At 46.6% G+C, this 14,662-nt stretch overlaps 1 protein-coding gene across 10 annotated transcripts in view; it reads left to right on the forward strand.

Moving 5' to 3' along the window:
- Positions 1-14,662, forward strand: part of SFI1 (SFI1 centrin binding protein) — a 52,881-nt gene that overhangs the window by 25,222 nt on the left and 12,997 nt on the right. For all 10 annotated transcript variants that reach the window (XR_006172493.2, XR_010592752.1, XM_042841637.2 and 7 more), the window contains 11 exons: positions 3,836-3,917; positions 4,135-4,313; positions 4,566-4,641; positions 7,078-7,173; positions 7,624-7,700; positions 9,498-9,600; positions 10,127-10,223; positions 11,366-11,526; positions 11,987-12,061; positions 12,713-12,787; positions 13,186-13,362. Coding sequence is in view for 8 of the 10 variants with exons in the window: in XM_042841637.2 (XP_042697571.2) it covers positions 3,836-3,917; positions 4,135-4,313; positions 4,566-4,641; positions 7,078-7,173; positions 7,624-7,700; positions 9,498-9,600; positions 10,127-10,223; positions 11,366-11,526; positions 11,987-12,061; positions 12,713-12,787; positions 13,186-13,362 (1,198 nt within the window). In the remaining 2 variants the exon portion in view is untranslated. The remainder of the gene's footprint in view (positions 1-3,835; positions 3,918-4,134; positions 4,314-4,565; positions 4,642-7,077; positions 7,174-7,623; positions 7,701-9,497; positions 9,601-10,126; positions 10,224-11,365; positions 11,527-11,986; positions 12,062-12,712; positions 12,788-13,185; positions 13,363-14,662) is intronic.

Here is a 14,662-nt window from a genome sequence, read left to right on the forward strand (position 1 = left end):
CCTGACTCTGAGCTGGCAGGGGTGTGATGCAACTAAACTTAAGCATTGCTTCAGTTTTCTGATTAGAAAGCACATGACAAAGCACAGCTTCTCTAAAGAGGGGCTGTGTCCAGACCTAGATTCTTACAATGGACTCTCTCCTGGGAAGCATTTTTCCTTTTAAGTCAGAAGAAAAACATTTTTTTTAACACTGACTCCTCCTTCTCAGCATGCCTGGGCCCTGTACCCAGATGGCTTTTAAGTTATTTTTATGGGCTAGAAATGATTACGTCCTAGGTTGATGAATTTCTGCCATCAAAAGCCAGGCTGCACAGCTTAAAAACAAGCCACAGAGCCCCTTGGTACTGTTTTAGAAGATACCTTGCTTTTTAGGAGACACACATGTAGATTTGGAGGGTGGCTTGAGTAATGAGGACAGCTGCTCTTCTGAAAGCAATTGGAGGAGTTTGTTTTGGCTAAGTCGGAGTGCAGCTGTGGCACACTGGAGATCAGAATAAAGAGCAGGCCCAAAGCCCATATTTTTCTAGCTCAGGAGGCTAATGAGGTTATTAAAGGAAAATTGGCTGCTGATATGTAGCTTGTGTCTCCTCAGCCAGAAAAGGGGTTGAACATGAGGTAAGGGGGAAAGATTTTTAAAGGCACAAATGACTGTTAGGTGAATGTTGCCTCTTAACCTGAATGGTTAGCCAATATTTGGGGCCTTGCCTGATTTGTTTGAGTTAGGAGGAGAAAATTATTGAGTCAGGTATTTGTTTGATGCAGTTATGTTTATTTACAAAGAAAGTACACACAGTCTCATTGCCCTGAACGCAGGGAACAAGGAACAAACAAGAGGCAGTTTCCGAATCCAAAAATCCAAGCCTGCTTTTCAAACAGTTCTGTGTGCAGAAGACGTTCTCTCTCTTGGCTTCCTCCTAGGGCCACACTCATCGGTGCTTATCTCGCTTTCTGATCCTGTCTCCTTCTGACACACGTAGCTCCACCACTCAGTGCCCCAGCCCCTGCATTTGCAATCAGTCTATAGATACCATCTTATTCTCCCTGAGTTAGTTATTGCTGTGGCGTTCCCGTGCTGTCCAGGGCCTTGGGTGGCACCTTCTGTTGTTGTTTACTCCTTAAAGATCTTAATTACTACTTTCATTTAGTCTGAATGAAAGATGGGTAGCGTGACCATCAGCTTCAACAAGGTCTGTGATTGCCCCTAAATCAAACATGCTTGCTGGCAGCCACCAACACCCTCCATCACAACACACCTAAACCCTATTGATTTTCAACCTATTAAATTGCTGTTTGTACCTTTGAAAACATCTAATAAACTACAGTAGCCTCCTGCTCAGAAGTTACCTGGTCAGCCCTGAGTCATCTTCCAGTTGTGTTGAGGCTAGGGAAGGGCTGGGACCTGTTGGCAGGTTAGGAAATATATCCAGGTTAAAGAGTTTTGGAAACAGCTCCTCCTTGGAACTGCTGCTGCAGTCGGAGATTGGTGCTGTTCCAGTTGGGCTGCGGCCTACGCTTCTGGGCTGGTAAATTTTCACAGCAGTTGGGCAATGTGTGTGTGCAATATATAGTGTTATTACCCCTTCCCTAGATCTCTCCTCCATATATATATATATTGTGCTTTACGTCAGTGGTACCCAAACTTTTTAGTAAGGGGATCCACCAACTGCATTTTGTCGTTTCTGGGTACCCACCATTATGAACGGTGTGTGTGTGTGTTCCTGTTTACTATTTTTAAATCTTTTATTAATTGAAACACAAAAGAAAAACAAAATCCCCTCCCCTTGCTCTTAGTTTCCCAGCCCTGTCCCCTCTTGTGGCTAGAGAACTCTAATAGGGCTCCTGGTACACCCCATTACTCCTTCAAGTAAGAGTGGAAGACAGGCTACAACAGAAAACACAAAAGAGCCTTCCAGGCTGTCTCTGTGCTGGGTAGCAATTAGCCTCTCCAAGATCCTCTCATATCTGGGGGCTTTACTGAAACAGACTCCAAAAAAACAGATTCCTCTCCCAGCAAGGGGGCCATGCAATCCCAGTCTTCCCTTGTATCAAGGTGAGGAGAGCATCCCTGGTCCCCCATCCCTGGCCTGGCCTGGTCCCATCCTGCCCCCAAGTCCCCTGCTCAGCTCATCCTGCCCCCAAGTCCCCTGCTCAGCTCATCCTGCTCCCGCAACCCCAGCTGGCCCCTCTCTCCCTGCAGCCAGGCCACAGTTGTTACTGTGCTGATGACTTTCTACTTGCTTGGTCCAGCCACTTCCTCTGCGCTGCTGCTGCTGCCCATAGTCCGCTCTCCACATTGCTGCCTGCTGTCCAGGGGAAGTGAGAGCAGGATCTGGGTGGCAGCAGCAGAGTGGAGGAAGAGACTGGAGCCAGCAAGTGGACAGTCCTCAGCCAGTCCTCAACTCATGTGTGCCCTGGGATGCTTTCTCTATGCTGCTGCTTATGTTAAGTGAGAGTGGGGGTCAGGCGGAAGCACTTCCAGGGCATGTGCGGAGCTGGGACAGGCTGCTGACTGTCTGCTTGCTGGCTCTGTTGACTTCCTCTGCATTGCTGCTGCTGTCCGCATCCTGCTCCCCACACTGTTACCTGCTGCCCAGGGGAAGTGAGAGTGCTGGGGTGGGGGCACATCTCTAGGGTACAGATAACCCAATCCTCTAGTGGGTCAGGACCCACTATGTGGAAATCACTGCTTTACCTTTTGAAACACTTTACAAACATATCCCCATATACCCTTGCAAGGGAGGTAGGAAGGCAGGCAGGCAAGTCTATTATCCCATTTTATAGAGGAGGAAACTGAGGCTGCAAGATTAAATGATTTGCCCAAGGTCATGCAGTGAGGCATTGGCAGAGAAGTGAATAGAACACAGGAGGCCATTTGGTCCAGTGCTTAGACCACTCTGCCTCCTATACGTTTTTGTCTTGATATTTTTCTGCAAGTCCATTTTACAACATTTGCTAAATTTGTAACTCAAACCACTGTCACGAAAAGAAAAGAAAAAGAAGTTGTTGTGCCTGTCTTTGAACATGACAAATCATAGATTAAGGTCTGTCTGTGTGTGGAGGTAGCAGGGCTGCGTTTATAGCTTTTGAAGAAGAAGCACAAGGTTATATTATATCATTTGCTTTCAGATATATTGTCAGTGAGGGGACTGAAAATTAGAATAATCTGGGTGGAAATAGGAAATTCTAGCAAATTCAGCAGAACAATAAATGTTTTCTTAACATTCAGTAGTCTAAGTGGGATTTCAAGGAGCAGTGGAATGGACTGTATACTTGTGTGTGCCTGTAATTATTTTTTAAAAATCCATGGAATAAAGAGGTGTAATTGACTTCTAAAACAGTCTTGCCTGATGCTAACAACTGCATAACAAATGGTTTCAATTTGGACAGACTGGCATTGTCATCAGAGCCCATAAGGCCAGTCCCTTAGATGTTAGACAGGATTCATTGGTTCCACTAAAAGAAGAACAGGAGTACTTGTGGCACCTTAGATACTAACAAATTTATTAGAGCATAAGCTTTCGTGGACTACAGCCCACTTCTTCGGATGCATATAGAATGGAACATATATTGAGGAGATATATATACACACATACAGAGAGCATAAACAGGTGGGAGTTGTCTTACCAACTCTGAGAGGCCAATTAATTAAGAGAAAAAAAAAAAAAAAACTTTTTAAGTGATAATCAAGCTAGCCCAGTACAGACAGTTTGATAATAAGTGTGAGAATACTTACAAGGGGAGATAGAGTCAATGTTTGTAATGGCTCAGCCATTCCCAGTCCTTATTCAAACCGGAGTTGATTGGTTCCACTGACATTCTTCATTCTTGCTTGCAGGGAATTGTTGATGAGACAGGTATTTGACACGTGGTGGCTGAGTGCATGTCAGCATCGAGAGAACCATACGAGAGAGAGAACGGTAAATGCAGCGCTTTCCCTTGGACTTCACCAAGGGGATAGATGGAACAGTTTCCTGATCACCTCCTGTGAACATGAGCAGCACAAGATGGGCTTGCACCCGTTGCTATTCCACAGGAGACGCTTTCCTGTGTCCATCACCACCTCTGAGGAAGCTTGCCCTGCTGCTCATTACAGCCTATATCATGAGTTCACCAATTTTCTCCTGTCCGTTGCAGGCCATTCTTCACTCTAAGCAGCAGGTGTTGGTTCGTTTCTGGTGCTCCTGGCGCAGGAGAACAGCGGTGTGTATGGAGGAGCGAGAGAGCACGGCTCTTGCCCAGGATCATTACTGCCACCTGTTGCTGCAGAAGACTTTCCATTTCTGGAAGAAGAACGTTCAGGAGATCAAATCAGAGTAAGAGGCAGCTTGAAAGGGAGACTGATCCTGATTCAGTCTCAAAATTGGCCCCTTTCACAAAGGAGTTTCTGATTCACACCAACACTGACCCCTCGCATGTTTTAGAAGCTGTTAGCACATCCTAAATGTTTACCTATTTAATAAATGTACTTTCCCAGCACAATAGCAAATGTGGATTCAAGCTTGGTGCTAGAGAAGCACAATAGGTCTGGGTCAGTAAGAGAATTGTCTGGTCTGTTTTTCTTTTAGGAGGATCAAGGAGGTGAAAGCTATTAGGTTTCACTATTCAAAGTGCCTGCAGTGGTCTTGGAGCAAGTGGAGAAAGGTGAGAATTTGAGCAGGTAGAGTGTTCTGAATCCTCCTCTATTTATAGATTACCTGTGCTCATCATTTAGCTGCTTAACAGACACCATATCAAAGGCATTGTATGGTCATAATACTAGTTAATCTTGGGCTACCCTAACCAAAGGCTGCTCTCTCCAAGGAGGGGTAAAACACTGCAATAAGGGAGGAGTAGGAATAGTGTGGGAAGATGAGAGGGAGTTCTTTGTTTGTCCTGCATTGCTCCCCTGCTTGCAGAGGCGGGGAGGGCAGGACTGTGGCTCAGTGGTGTTACCCAGACAGTGGTTTTGGGACTATTATATGAATGTGCGTGTGAAGGCTTCCCCGACCATTAGCACTCTCTGTGCTTCCCAGAGCATCACTTAAGTGCTCCAGTCCCTGAGGGGAACTCCTGGGAAATACCACACAGCGCTTTCTGTTCTCAGGAAAGTTTTTATTAAATAACCCTTTTTAGAAAGATGATAGTTAAATATTACACCAATCTCTAGCTCTGTGATGATTGGTACCTTCATGAAACATTATCTCCAGTTCACAGAACCTTGTGGCAACCTTCTGATTGTAACAGTTCTTCCTGTCTCTTGTGAATGGGATGTTAGCAAAAAGCATGTCCACTGCTGTTTCAACCAGCCTGACTTCAATAAAGATTGTTACTCTAAGGGCACCCTGGTGCACCCTTTACGGGAGCCTAGTGCTCTTTCACTGCTACAACCATTCTAGGACAATACACACTGCTGGCTGGAAGTGGCAGCCCAGCTAGCATGCTGCAGATACATTGAGTGGGAGAAGGGTCATATCATCATCCCCATGGCAAATCCCAAAGGCTTATGGCCTCCTTGCAAATTGAGTGCCACCTGGATCAATCTCTGATCAAGTGCTTAAGGTGGTCTGATTGCATATTCAATTTATGTCCATCACTAGCAATCATGTAGTGCCACCAAAGCTTTTGGTGCCACATGATTGTCGGCGTTGTAGCGGCATTCCTTGGTACACACACTACAAAATTTGTTGCTTTTTCATTCCTATAATATGTGCAAAGCAAGAAAGCCACCAAAACCAAACCAGTGCTGATGAAGGTGGCTGCTGGGTTCGGCACTGAATATCCTAGTTTCTGATCTTGTCCTGCCACTTGATATGGAGCGGCTGACAGAGACAGCAAGAATTGAAAATTTCTGTCTCTTGTGTTCTTCAGCCTTTCTTGGGGCCCACGTTTCACAAGGAGGTCATATGCTGTTTGGCATATCAGCCTCAGGGATGATAGCCTTTTCCCAGAATATAAAGATTTGCTGATCTAGTGGTTGGAGAAGCAGGGCTGTCAGACTTGTGTTGCTGGGGGTCATAGGCAGGAGTGGGGTTTCTGTTGTCTTGTTAACTGGCACCAAAGTAAGCCATAAGGAAATCCGAGATCTGTGCCCTCTTCGTGTGAGGGGAACAAAGTCAGCACTGCACTTCCCTTTTTTTGAACAATCTGATTGCAGGGTCCCTTTTCCCTAAATTACCCTTATATTATTAAATAAATCCTGGCATCTGAGTATTCTCCAGCTGCATTGTTACTGCTAGTGAGATGTATCTCATGAGCCATGGGGGGAGGGCTGGACCTTTAATTTATTTGGGCTCTGCCCTACATATGACTTGTCATCAGATCCCAGGTATTAGATTTAGGCTTGGTTTGGTGGTTGGGTGATGAGACCAGGAATCATGTGACAGTAGTCTGCGGCTTCCTATGAGAGAGAGCCTTCTCCGTCAGAGAGAGGAAGGTCGGGGCTAGGAAAGGCCATGGGGAAGTTTCTCCAGAGATGAGCAGAGTCTGGAGTAGGCCTGGAAGAGCTCTCCTGCTCAGAGAGAGCTGAGAGTTAACTGGGGCCTGAAGCCACAATGCAAGGGTACCTGGGAGACAGACAATCAGGGAAGTTCTCTCAGCGGATCTAGAGGGGATCAAGGTCAAAGAGGAGCAGGGGAAGGACTTTCCATACCAGCCATAGGGAAAGGCCTGACTGAAGTGACCTGCAGTGACAGGTGGGAGCAGAAGCTGTAAGGGGAACAACAGCCTTGAGAAGAAGACACTTGAGGCTATACCATGCAGCAGAACCTGGGTTTTGGAATGAGCAGTTGAGCCCAGCAAAGTGCTGAAGAAACTGTGGAATGGGGGACAGAGTGGTTCTGGTTTAAGGTGACATTGGAACTGTTTTAATAGATGAGCCCCCAAGAAGGGGGGGTGTTTAACTTGCACAAGAGCCTATGGGGCAGTTTGAGAACCTGAAGGGGGAAACTGAGGCAGCAGCAAGGTCTGGTTCCAGTTCAGGTAAGACCATGTTACGCTGTTCTATGGGAGTGATGCTTCTTTGGAGGTTGGGGATCATAGGCGGGTAACTCCTCTTCTCTTTCTCTTCCCACACAGTCTGATTTTCTTTTTTGCTTGTAGTATGTGGGACATCGGTCTAAGAAGTGGAAGACGTTGGTGCGAGCAGACATGTATTATCATCACTCACTGCTGGCCAGGGTTTTGGCTGCCTGGAAGGTAGGAGGATTATGTTTGTTTCATTGCTGAAGCTTGCTGTGTCTGCACCTGCCACTCTGAGGAGGGAATGCCTGGTCTGCGTATGTGTTTGACTTTAGGGTCCACACAAAGAGTATGAGGCCTAATGCTGCTACCGCTACCGGAGAGTCTCCCTTGAGCTCCATTGGTGGAGCCCTGTGTTTTTGGAGTACAGAGCTCTGAGGTCTCTCCTGGCTTGTGTGGCTGTATATATGTGATATGTAGATAGCTACCAGTCACTCAGGATGGCAAATCCCAGGTTGCTAATGTATAATTGCTATTGAGAGTAACAAGAGGAGTTCTAAACTCTGGTGGCTGCAGCTTCTGCATCTGCTCCTGGACAGCTGCTGCTGAGAGTTCCCCAGAGAACTCCTCACCATAGTGTTCCTAACAGCTAGGGGAAGTCTCACTTCACCACTGCTTTCCTTGCAGAGTTACCAGCAGAACATACAGTGCATTCTACGCCAAGTCGATGAAAAGGATGAGGAGCGTAATAGGGCGCTGTTGCGGTAAGCCTGCCCCTCCCCATGCAACTCTCGAAAGAAGCAGCTTGCCCTAGACCTCCTTGACTGGCACATTCACTAATTCCTGAGCTTTTGACACTGAGAACAAACTCTCCCCTGCTTCACTGTTTTTCTGTATCTCAGCCAAACTAAAAGGAATGGTAACATTCTCATGGGACTCGATGCTGGCTGTGACCTTCTTGTGGATACGTAGGGTTGTGAGGCACCTCATGACCACCTGCTTTTAGCATGCGTAAGCCTTGCCTGTGCCTCTCAAGGGTCAGCTCCACGGGCAACATGAGCACTCCCTTCTAGGCCTCACCAGCCCCTCTCTCTCTCTACAGGCTAGCAATGGGCACACTCCAACCCTCGAGCCCTCCAAGTGTCTCCCTGGTGTGTCCAGCCCCTGGTACACTGGACACTCACAGTATTCACAGATTTGCTGCTTCCAACGAAACAGTAAACCTCAGTTTATCAATTCCACCTCAGATCACCGCTCCTCTGAACACACTAGCACTTAGATATGTTTATAGTAAAATCAAGTATACGTTTATTTAACAAAGCATAGAGATTGAAATAATAGAAGTAGAAGTATTGGAAACATTTGGTTATGTATGAAATAAAATCATAACATATTCTAGATCTTAGAGTTAATTAACTAGATGCTCTCAAGTCTTGTAGAGGAACGCTCATCCTTGCAGTGCTTCACAGCCAGATTGGCAGTGACCCTCCTTTCATGACACACACTGTCAACTTGCCTCCTAGGGAAGGCCCCAGTATATTTCCCCCACCCCCAAACACATACCAGTCCCATCCTTTGTCTTTATTCATAAACAGGGCTCCCTCTTCCCCCCACTGTTTGTTTCATCTTGTAGATTTCCTTTCTTGTAGATTTCATAATCTCTTCTTTTGCCTGTGGCTCAGTATGCAAGTAGGCATAGAGTACGAAGCATACAGTATACAAATGACCAGACAGACAGATAAGTGTCTACTGCCTCCTGCCTGAAAGGAACATCTCTGACGTATGTCACTTCCTGGTGACCTGCCTTAACTCCAAGACCTTAAGAACATAATTTTCAGTAGAGATCCATAACTCCTTAAATATTATCCTTACATGCATTTTGCTATGATGACGACCAGAGCGCTATTGGCTCTCAGGAGAGACTTCACATGCTACCATTTGATGAGCTATTGTGCATATATACCAGCAGGTCCCTCTTTGTGCCAGTTGGCTTCAAGAAATCCCTGGGTGACTTTGCCCATTACGCACCAGTCTCTCAAAGTATCTTTTGTCCCGTTTCAAAGCCTTCTCATTGTGGCATAACTTTTCTTGTGGTGCCTGCTGGAGCCACAACTCAGAACAAATGTAGGATCAGATCCCGATAAACATATTGGCTAGTAAACTACATCCTGTACTTGCAGTGGATGGACTCTGCTATGATCTTAGTGATGGTGCCCTTGGAGCAGATATAGTTTGTCTTGTTTCTTACAGGTGGCAGGACCAGGAAGAGCATTGGTCACCCTGCATTATCTGCAGTCACTTTAGGTTTTTTTATCAACTGGGAACCGTGTTTTGCTGCTGTTTTTTCAGTGCCTGGCTGCACTTGTGGGCATGATGTCAGGTGCTTGGCTATGTTTAAGACACTAGAAATAAAGGTGGGTTTGTGGATACAGCAATTTTTTGGGTTCCTCTCCATGAATGGAAAGGTGCCAAAGGTCGAGCCAGCTTCCAAGAGGAGGGGAAAAGTATGTGGTGACAATCACTGTTGATCTCTAGTTTTCTGTTTCCCACTTTGTCCTTAGACAGGTGCTGAGTATCTGGAGAGAAAATACTGTTGCCCTTGTGAGTGAAGCTAAGAAAGCTGTACAGGCAGAACGGCACTACAGGAGATCAACTCTCTCAAAGGTGGGATCTGCGTAGGGGGCTTGGAGGCCATTTTAGCCAGGAAGTAGAGCTAGTCCAACAGGAGTCACCTCAGGGAATAGTACAGTAGTACTTAGTCGGGGGGAGCTTACAGCTTCGCATAGGAGCCACTGCAAAGAAGGATGCAGAAGCTGGGGAACTTGCTGCTCTGAGTCCCAGCCTATCTCAGCAGGAGTCTCTGCCGGCACTGGCTGTGAGGGAGTCCACAGCTTTTCACTATCCCATTTCCTGGAAGGGAATAGCATGGCAGCTTTGGCTGTGTGGAGGAAAACTCCTTCAAGAAATGCAAAGGGGATATGGGTCGAATGGCTGCTCTTAGGAACCCTGCTCTGGGGGCATAGAATTTCCATTAGTGGAGGGTTTTCCCACACCTGCTGCAGTTCACTTGAGTGATGGGGTGACAGGGTGTTTGTGGTACTGGTGATGTGGGGCACTTGACTTCAATTCTAACCTCCAAAGAGTACTGCGGTATTAGTTTGTATCCTGTCCCTCTGCTCTAACTCCCTAGGTGCTACTCCAGTGGAGGGATACTACCTGTCTGCGGGTGTACTGCCGTCAGCAGGAGGCAGCAGCTCTGAGGCAGGCCAGGAGGTGTTTGGATATGGGTGAGCCTCGGGGACGAGGAATGTAAAGCACTCTCCAAAGGACCTGGTCACTGTGTTAGAGCAGCGTGTGGCTTTGTTGCATGAATTCTGACACTCATTTGTTGGTGTGTGAATCCGAGAAGCGCACATCTCTGTAAGGCAACCATGTATTTGCTCTGCATAGATGAGATGAACTGGGTCAGTCATGATGACTGTGCGGTAGTGACATTGTTCTACAGGGTTTCCTGCAATGTAATGGGTGTTCATGGGTTGACTAGCTGTGTGCAAATTAAGAGATCATTCCTAGGGTACGAGGGATGGTCTACTGGATAGGACATTGGCCCAGGATTCAAGCAATTTGCCACAGGCTTCTTGTGTGACCTTGGGCCAATCACTAAATCTACCCTGAGCCTCAGTTCCTCATCTATAAAATAGGAATAACACTTCCTCCTCGCAGGGGTGTTGTCAAGATAAAATCCATTAATGGTTGTGAGAAGCTCAAATAGTACAGTGATGAGGGCCAAACAAATACCAAGAGGTTCAGGCAAACCTTGTATAAGGTGAATTGAAAAACACTGTTTCTTTTTTTATAGCACAAATATTTGTAATAAAAATAATAATATAAAGTGAGCACTGTACACTTTGTATTCTGTGTTGTAATTGAAATCAATATATTTGAAAATGAAGAAAACATCCAAAATATGTAAATAAATGGTATTCTATTATTGTTTAACAGTGCGATTAAACGTGCGACAGCCCTAATTAAAAGTAACTAGGATTAATAATACTTTCCATCCAAGACTCACAAAATACTTCATACATTTTTGACTTAATGTTACCGCGCCCCCCCCACTTACAGGTAGGAGGTGGTATTATCCCCATTTTCCAGGTGAGGAAACTGAGGCACAGAAGTCAAGTTACTTGTCTAAGGTCACAACTAAAGTTGTTGGCACAGCTGGAAAGACATTGCAGGTCTCCTGACTCTCTATCCTATGCCTTAACCACAAGACCATCCTTCCTTCCAGGTGTAGTACTATCGTAGGAACTGAGAAATATTGTCAGACAAAACTGGAGATTAAAGAACAGGTTTCTTGGGTGCTCCTGACTGAGATAGAAATGGGCATCCTGCTGATTCCTTGATTCATGTGTTCTTCTTGTAACAGTGCATTTAAGGGCCACGTTTCTTCACTGGAAGGAATTCACCACGAGGTCCTTGGTGCTGAAAGTCCAGCTAGACACTGCAGCTCAGCACCACCAGAGGCAACTGCTGCGAGAGTGCCTGGCAAAGTGGAAGCAGTATCATCTGCAGTGCTTAGGGAAGATGGTAAGAAGGAGCAGGGATCGTGGGAGGTGAAAGCTCTCGTCTGAGGGAGAAAGCCCTTCCACAGCACATGCCTCTTTAGAGGGGCACTTTCACAGAGTTCATTTCCACAGTGTAAGCTGGAGAGCAGTGGGAGCCTTGTGCAACATGGAGGAGTTGGCATCACCTGTCACAGCATAAAGCCCTCGGGAGAAGGGGGTGGAGAGCATTCTCATTTGGGAGGGGAGATTGGGAAGGGCTGGGATTGCCCTGTGTGGGCTGTTGGTGAGGGAAACCCATGCTGGGCTCAGGCATATTTGCCAAAGGATGGACTGTCAAGCGCTGTCATACTGATGTTCTCTGGCTGTCATTAATGCTAATGAAAGGTTACTATGGGTGGGTCCCTATTCTGCTTTCCTGACAGCTGGCCCAGATGCGTGGTGTGTGTATGTCACTATGACTTATTGTGCTGATTCCCTGACAGCTCCTGCAGAGACGGGGAGACCAGCTGATGGCTCAGAGACTCTGCTCTACCTGCTTTTCCTGCTGGAAGAGACAGGTGAGGAGCTCTCCCACAGAGACAGGCACTGAGCCTCCTGCTGGTCCTGTCCAACTTTCTCCTTCAGACTCCATCTGCGGCACTGAAATAGAGATATGGGGGGAGTGTAAGGAAGCTTATGTCCAAATATCATCTGGGCTGGTGGCTCCATTAGCATGATGTACACCCATCCCTATGGCCTTAGGGTAACCCTCTCAGTCTAAAGAAAAGAGATGGAGTTCACTGAAATCCCCATCACCCACTTGCATTGGGTGTCGGTGTCAGGCTGCAGTGTGCAAGGGTTGGCAGTGTTTAAAGAAAAAGCCACCCCCAATGAATGATATTCAGCAGCTCTTTCTTGTGGCCAGTGGAAACGTCCCATGGGTGACGGGAGGCAGCCCTGCAGGCTAAAGAGTTAATCCTTTTGCTTTCAAAACTGAAAGGTTAATGCCTTTCAGCCGCTCCATAGACGGGGCCTTTCCCTGAGCTTATATGCAGTGTGTGTGACCCTTACGAAGGAGTTGAAGGCACAGGGAGCTGATGCATTCTCCCACTGCAATCTCCATCACCTCTGTAAATCACATCACTTCATCTTCTGCTGGGATCTCTGGGGTATAGCACATACATGCCTAACCACTGAACCAGGTGCTGTGTGATTTGTTTTGCTAACAGCTGGCGCAGAAGCAATGGGAACGGCAGGAGACAGTGCGGGCACTGTGGCATTGGTCACTCTCGCTGCAGGGGAAGGTAAGGTGTGCATATGGTGCACTTTGGGGTCTGCACTGTGTATGCATGTGGGATCAGCTCCCCTGGGCAGATGGGCCAGGGAGCACCTTCTCCTCTTTGTTTCATCTTCAGAGCTCCCTGTGCTGCTCTGAGGTGCTGGGTATCTTTGGTCCCTGACTCTCCTCTGATAAAAACCATTGGCCTGGGACTCCTCTGTCTAACTCCAGCTGATTTCCTCACCCTGTCCCCTACCCCTTTAGGACAGAAACTAGCCATGATACATCTCTGGATGTTACTGTCCTGTGGAGGGACTTATGGTCTGCAGGGGGAATTTTTGGTTCCTAGGTCTGTCTCCTCTGAGAGGCAGTAACTCTTGTAGCAATGCCCTTGCAGCTTGCTGCTCCTTCTTTTTACTGCAGGTGTTTGATGCCTGGCTGGGGTTTGCCCGGGAGCGGCAGCGGAAGAAAGCCCGCATTGAAAAAGCTGTAGCGGTTTACCGTGCTGCCCTGTTGAAGGAGGGTGTGACCCAGATCCTGACATATATGGCTGGCATGAAACAGTTCCGGGGGCAGCTTCAAGCCCAGCACCAGCTGAAGGTAAACAAGACTCACATCACTGTTCTGTCCTGGGCACTACACCTGCCCTGAAGCGAGGTGGGATTTCAGGTTTTATGTTAATCGCTTCTCTGATATGGAGATACCACTCTGTCCTCATCTCCCAGCAGACCTCATTGTCCCTTTGCTCAGCGGGGTCTGTAACACCTCAGATAGGTGCTGCTAGGTAGGAGATTGAAGTCCAGGGCATCTATGGTAGCATTCTCTGAAATGCTTCCAGTTCCATGTGCAGGGTCCCTTAGACAGGCAGAACTGCTGGGTCTCAATGCGTGGATGAGACAATGGTGTAGGGAGGAGGGATTTAGATTTATTAGGAACTGGGGAAACTTTTGGGAAAGGGGGAGCATATACAGAAAGGATGGGCTCCACCTACACCAAAATGGAACCAGATTGCTGGCCCTTAAAATTAAAAAGGTCATAGAGCAGTTTTTAAACTAAGGGCTGGGGGAAAGCTGGCAGGTGCGTAGGAGTATGTGGTTTGGACAGAGACATTCCTTGCAGGAGGATCTATCAATGGAGATTCTCTATGTCCTATAAGGAGGAGAGGATTGAAGATGATAAAATACGGGTAGGATCTGATGAGAAACAGTCAAACGAAAAAGAGTTCCATTCAATTACAGCTAAAAAGTGACTAGTTAGTGCTTATACACAAACACTAGAAGTCTAAATAATAAGATGAGTGAACTAGAGTGCCTCATATTAAATGAGGATATTGATATAATAGGCATCACAGAAACTTGGTGGAATGAGGATAATCAGTGGGACACAGTAATACCAGGATACAAAATATATTGGAAGGACAGAACAGGTCGTGTTGGCAGGGGAGTGGCACTATATGTGAAAGAAAGCGTAGAATCAAATGAAGTAAAAATCTTAAATGAACCAAACTGTACCATCGAATCTCTATGGATAGTAATTCCATGCTCTGATAATAAGAATATAGCAGTAGGGCTATATTACCGACCACCCGACCAGGATGGTGATAGTGACTGTGAAATGCTCAGGGAGATTAGAGAGGCTATAAAAATAAAAATAAAATCAATAATAATGGGGGATTTCAACTATCCCCATATTGACTGGGTACATGTCACCTCAGGACGGGATGCAGAGATAAAGTTTCTTGACACCTTAAATGACTACTACGTGGAGCAGCTAGTCTTGGAATCCACAAGAGGAGAGGCAATTCTTAATTTAGTTCTAAGTGGAGCACAGGATCTGGTCCAAGAGGTGAATATAGCTGGACCGCTTGGTAATAGCAACTATAATATAATTAAATTTATCA

The sequence above is a fragment of the Chrysemys picta genome, chromosome 15 (assembly GCF_011386835.1).
Source record: "Chrysemys picta bellii isolate R12L10 chromosome 15, ASM1138683v2, whole genome shotgun sequence".
NCBI classification, from domain to species: Eukaryota; Metazoa; Chordata; order Testudines; family Emydidae; genus Chrysemys; species Chrysemys picta.